Source organism: Ictidomys tridecemlineatus, chromosome 2 (genome assembly GCF_052094955.1).
Source record: "Ictidomys tridecemlineatus isolate mIctTri1 chromosome 2, mIctTri1.hap1, whole genome shotgun sequence".
NCBI classification, from domain to species: domain Eukaryota; kingdom Metazoa; phylum Chordata; class Mammalia; order Rodentia; family Sciuridae; genus Ictidomys; species Ictidomys tridecemlineatus.
The window spans coordinates 219,799,089-219,805,088 of record NC_135478.1 but is presented as its reverse complement, the minus strand read 5'-3'; the positions used below and the strand labels follow the sequence as shown (position 1 = coordinate 219,805,088).

The 6,000-nt window shown below is 50.8% G+C and overlaps 1 protein-coding gene across 2 annotated transcripts; it reads right to left on the bottom strand.

Annotated features, from left to right (window-relative positions):
- Positions 1–145: 145 nt before the first annotated feature.
- On the bottom strand, positions 146–4,855 carry Llcfc1 (LLLL and CFNLAS motif containing 1). 2 transcript variants are annotated; one of them, XM_040291331.2, is made up of 4 exons: positions 4,750–4,855; positions 1,407–1,591; positions 1,172–1,292; positions 146–651 (listed from the first exon to the last, which is right to left on the bottom strand). In XM_040291331.2, the coding sequence occupies exons 2-4, from the start codon at positions 1,440–1,442 to the stop codon at positions 473–475; spliced, it is 336 nt and encodes a 111-aa protein (XP_040147265.1). In that variant the 5' UTR covers positions 1,443–1,591; positions 4,750–4,855; the 3' UTR covers positions 146–472. The 2 variants fall into 2 exon arrangements, with proteins under 2 accessions (XP_040147265.1, XP_005326662.1); XM_005326605.4 differs by lacking the exons at positions 1,407–1,591; positions 4,750–4,855 and having other exon boundaries at positions 1,172–1,313.
- Positions 4,856–6,000: the final 1,145 nt, after the last annotated feature.

The window sequence follows — 6,000 nt, the reverse complement described above, 5'->3', positions numbered from 1 at the left end:
GTGCCAAGGACGGTAGGTAGAAAAGGAAAGAGCTGGAGAGATGGTGGGTCTGAAGGTCAGTCAGTCCGTGGGCCAAAGGGCTGGCAATTCCACAGACCATTTAGAGCCCCAAGGGCTTGGTGAGGGCTCAGAAAGCTGCTCCCAATGGTTTTCAGGATTTTATTGCTATTTTATTGTCACTGCCTCCTCCCTCTAATCTTCTGTTTTGGACAAAGCCAGGAGAGGTGTGAGAGGGAGAAGGGTGTAGGTCTGGTGTGATGTCTCTGGCGGTGGGAGATGAAACTCTGGGCGTGGGGTGGCAACCGCAGTCTCTGTTGCCGCACCGAGTCTAGGTACCAATGATAAGAGGTGGGGAGTGGTGTAGTGACCTGAAGCCCACTGGGGGGAAGAGGTCAGTGAGCAATTATGAAGCGCAGGCAGACGTTCAGGTTTTCATTCAGGAACCAGGCCACCACCTCAGCCTCAATGTCTCTTATAAAAAAAACATGATGCTGGCCATGTTAAAGCAGAAGGCTAGATCAAAAAGGTGGTCTCGGACAGCTGCTGCCTTCGATGTCGTGTTCTCCTCTTGCTGGGCCATGTCCATCACCTGCCACAGCTCACCCACCGAGGAAGCCAGAAAATGTTCTTCAAACTGCTCTTGGTTCTGGTCTGGAACAGGGAAGAGCGGGAGGCATGGGCGGCCCTGATCCTGACCTGCCCCCACCTTGACCTGGCTGAGAGAGAAAAGTGGGGACCAAGGGGATTTGGCACAATTGCCACCTCTTTGGCCTTGACGAGAGAGGTGCTCCCCATCTAGATGTCTTTTCTGATCTGGGTTCAAATCCCACATACCCCAACCCCACCTCTAAGGCTAGCTGTCTCCTCTAAAGTGGTACCATCCTGAGGGAATGAAGGACATCCTTCAATATGAGGAAAACCCAGGTTCTCCTCCAGGACACTCATGCTCACCCATGCAGAAGCTGCATGCAATTGCAGCTGGCCCAGGTCGGCCCTGGCTGGGAACCCCCCCTGCTCCAGACAGGACATTCTACCCTGATAGGGAAACGGAGCCGTCTCCCAGAATCCAAACCCATCTCAGATGCACCCTCATCTGAACAGCTACCTGAGGCCTGGCCTCAATCAGACCCAGCCCTAACCTCCAGACCTTGTCTCTCTCTTCTCCACCTACCTGCAGAAGCCATTTTCTCTTTCTGCTTCCCCTCATCCATGTCTGGGCTGCCCTTCTGAGACTTCATCCCCTTCACCCGCAGCAGCAGTAGGAGGGCTGTCAGGAATGCTACCCAGCAGAGCTGGGAGCCCAGAGATGTCATGGGCCTGCCCACCCACAGCTTCTGGCCCACCAGCTCCCTAGTGCCCAGCAGGCTTCCCCCACCTGCCTCCCCCGTCCCTGTCCCAGTCCTTACCCTTTCCCTGCATCGATTTCCTCTCTTCTCTTCCATAGGACCTCTGACTTCATGTGCTCTGTGACATCACAGCCATGGATCCCATGCTCATTCCAGCTCACTAGTGCATTCCATTGCCAGGAGGGAGGAGGAGGGTAGCCAGCCGGGGATGGCAGAGGCCTTTATAATGGCTGTAGTGGGTCATCCTGTAGAGATGGCAATAAAAAGGACTTAAGAGCTTGCAAAGTACTTTCTTTTTTATTTTGTACCCATGGGTGCTCAACCACTGAGACACATCCCCAGTTCTTTGTATTTATTTACTTATTTTATTTGGAGACAGGGTCTTGCTAAGTTACTTAGGGCCTTACTAAATTGCTGAATCTGGTTTTGAACTTGCAATCCTCCTGCCTCATGTTCCTGAGATGCTAGGATTACAGGCGTGAGCCACTGTGAGCCAGCTTACAAAGTACTTTCAAATCCACTATGTTATTGGTTCCGAACACACAGGCACTGGCACTCCAAAGTACTAGTATTCTCATACCCATTATATAGATGAGGAAACCAAGGTTCACAGAAGAAATGAGCTCTTTCTCGAGATCATGGAGTTACCAATGAATGGGCAGAGCAGGACTCTCAATTACAGCTTTTGAATGTGAACATGACATTTCTCCGCTGTCCGTGTAGCATTTCTTTAAAGAGAGTGTCTTGAATAGATAAGGGCCAGACCAGACGTAGCAACAAGCAACAAAGATCACCAAATCCTGGGAACATGCTTCATGCTGTGCATAAAAGCCTAGTCTGTTCAAAGTGAAATAGAGTGGGGCAGATGGAGAGAGGGAAAATTCTCATGCTCTAAACCTGTGCATGAGCAACAGACAGACACAGAGACAGAGACACATAGAATGCACAGATATAGAAACAGAACAGTCTCCTGTCCCTGAGTAGAAGCCATTATCTCCTCTTCCTTCTCCTCTATTTTTTTTCCTTTCCTAGACTTTATCCTCTTGTAGCACTTGAAGCTAAAAACCTTCTCTCTTTCTCTCTCTCTCTCTGTCTCTCTCTCTCTCTCTGTACCAAGTATGATTGAACCCAGGGTCTTACCTTGCTAGGCAAGTGGTTCACCACTGAGCTACATCCCCAGCACTCCACCTTTTCAGATAGGGTGTTGTGGTGTGGATGTGGAGTGGCCCCCAAAAGCTCATGTGTTGAAGGCTTGGTCCCCAGTGCAAGAGGGTTCAGAGGTAGGGCTTTTAAAAATGATTGGATCTTGGGGCTGGGGATGTGGCTCAAGCCGTAGCGCGCTCGCCTGGCATGCGTGCGGCCTGGGTTCGATCCTCAGCACCACATACCAACAAAGATGTTGTGTCCACCCATACTAAAAAATAAATATTAAAAAACTTCTCTCTCTCTCTCTCTCTTTGAAAAGAAAAAAAAGATTGGATCTGAAGGCTCTAACCTCACCAGTGGATTAATCCATTTGGTGGATTAATATTTTGAATAGACCATTGGAAGGGGATAGAAATTGTAGGAAGTGGGACCCAGTTGGAGGAAGCAGACCACTGGAGGTGTGCTCTTGGGGACAATTTCTTGTCCCTGCCCCCACCACCCTCTCTTCTTCCCATCTGCCATGAACTGAGCAGCTGTCTGGGGGATGCCACTGCCATGACATTTCTGCCTTGGAGCCAGCTGACGCAGGACTGAAACTGTGAGCCAAAAATAAAAATAAACCGACCACCCAACCACCAAAGGTCTCACTAAGGGGCCCAGGCAGACCTCAGACTTGCGATCCTCCTGCCTCAGCCTCTCATGTAGCTGGAATTGTAGGTGTGCACCATGGCACCTGGGAGTCTCTTCTCTTCTTTTACACTTTAAGACACAGAGAAAAAGTGTTTCCAGGCTCATCTCCAAGCCCTTCCCTTGACAGAAGGAGTTACTCTGCAGAGGAAATGTAGTGGGGCAGGTGTCTCTGCAGCTCACTTTCATCCTGCCCATGAACCTGGTGAGCACAGACATGTTGGCCCCCTGGATGGTTGTGGGTTGGAGAGACAGGATGAAGGACTTTCCTGGAAAACCAAAAGCTGATGCCAAACCATAAGAGGCAGGTTGGGTGCCTAGGACGAGGGAGGAGCTATCACAGCCACTAGCGCTGCCCACGCAGACCATGCCCGAATGAAGTGTGCACCCGCTGGTGCAAGGACACATGCAAAAACATGTGCCCCTTGTTCAAGAGCGACCTGCAGACCTGGGAAGTGTGACAAGATTTGCCCGGGCTAGCAGATGTGTTCCTGTGGAGGCTGCTCCTTGTGCAGCAGATACCACCTCTGACATAATTCCTGGTGACCCAAACCAGATGACAGTGAACCAGAGAGCGGTCTGGAAGGGCACTTGATGATGAAGGAGGAAAGAGTCAGATTGAGAGTGACCCGGCTCACCCCTTCCTTGTACCCATTGAACTGCAGAGCCACAAAACTAATGCTTGAACGGAAAAAAGAAAATCACTAATCTCCTCCTGGCTATTTTGGGGGAGGAGCCTGTTGATTCCCTGGCACAAAGAGAAGCCATCTCCAGCTCTGTAGATATGAATGGGGAGGGCAGCTGCGGGAGGGGCAAGCTGGAGTGGAAAGAACCAGTTTATACCGACCACCATTACTTCCACCTGCCTGACTCCTGGTGTCAAGAGGTAAATAAATCCTTGCAGGAAGCCAACAATCCATTTAAAAAAAATTTTTTTTGTATAGAAAAGTACACACACACACACACACACACACACAGGCTAATCATTCCATCATTGAATGATATTCACTCTGAATGTTTTTAAAATGTAGTAGAACTCAGATCTGTTTCCTGCTTGCCTGTGGGCAGCTGGGGTGACAGGGCATTTCCTAAAACTTGAAACCCAGGTATGTTTTCTCCTCCTTCTCAGCATGTCAGTCTGCGAAGTCCTGCTGCTTTTCTCTAAGAGCACTCTGGGATGTGTTGATGGGGCGAAGCGCCCCAGCCCAGCTCCTCTCCCAGGCACCTGGCGGCATTAGACTCTGAGGTGTTCTGGCTGGGGAAGCCGCTATCTGAATTGGGGGTGTGCTTGTCCACAGAAAGCTGGGGCAGGACAGAGGAAGACAGAATGGCAATGCAGACTATTGCCAAGATGAGGAGTGGCGGAAGACAAGAAGGAGATCAAAAGAGAGTCCAATCTCCCCTCTACCAGCTGGGACAGGCAGACAGTATGGTCTCCATCCAGAGTACTTGTTCATGCTCTTCCCATTAAAGACAACAGTGTAGGCAGCAGCAGGGGACAGGAGAGACACTGAAGACCCAGGGGTGGGGACTTGAACATGGGGCCCTCTTTCCTCCTTCCCAGACTTACAGCTGATGCCCTTAGTGGTAGCCCCGGTACCTGCTCCGTGCAGCTCTGACCAGGCCAGCCTCCTCCACTGCCAGCTCCTCCCTCCCCCACCCCCTGCAGGGGTGGCTTTATGGGTTGAGTGTTTCCTTGGCAAGTGCTCCCTTCCTGGCCTGCCCCCCCTGCTTATCAGCGCATCTACAACCCCCACTTCAACCTTATCGCTCCCTCCATCTCCTTAGACTGGAAGTCCCCAGGCTTCAGTGATCATTACCACCCACACTGCCCCAACCCTCGGGAAGGCAGGAAAATGTCCCACAAGGTGACCCCTCCCCACTCCCTGGGTGAGAACACCTCCCGGTCGGGGACACCTCCTCTTCCTTTCTTGCTTGATTTTCCTTTCAATTCTTGTCCTTCTCTAGTGGTTATCTTATCCATCCCTTACTCTCTGGAGCACAGTAAACGAGGAAGGCAGTTCTTGGTTCCAGAGGATCCCCAAGAGGAGGCTCCCAACATACCCCACCCAAGTCTCTCACATCTTTATGGACAAAAGACTCCCAAGAAGCAACAAGATCTGGAGACAACTCACTGGGAGCCAAAATCCCCAATTCAGAGCCAGGTCCAGTCTTGCCTCCAGCCCTGGGGTTTGGGGGAACCTTACTTCTTCTCTGTGCTCTGTCTTTCATTCAGAAAACAGAGAACTTGTGCCCTATTCCCCTTGACCTCACAGAATGACTGCAACTCAATGACATTGATATGCCTTTTTGAGAACAATCAGAACAATAGGCACAAGCTGTCACACAATAAAGTAATATAACCTCGACTTATCCGTGTCCATTCCTCCTGCAGCCTTGTTCCTGGAATGAGTCTTAAGATTTCCCTGTCCTACACTTTACTAGGCTCCTGCTGTTCAACTCCCCTTGGAGCACAGACCGCTGCGGGTTTCCTGGGATTTGAACCTGAGAGTCTTGCTCAGGCTGGGCTCAGGAAAATGGCAGGGGAGGAGGAGTCACCACAGGCAGGGGTGGCCTGGAAAGGGGAGAGTCAGACACCCTCTTTTGAGGTCCAGACACGAGCCACAGGCTTTTGAGGAGAAGCCATCCCCGGGTTCTTTGGGGGAGAATAAGCTGGTGAGGTCTTGTGACACATGGTACCTTACATACACTTTCTTGTTACGGTATAATTGCTTCCCCTACTTTAAAAATTCAGAAGATCCTGGTGAAGAATGCGCACCTGACTGTAAGTGGTAAGAGGCAGGACTTAAACCGGGATCTG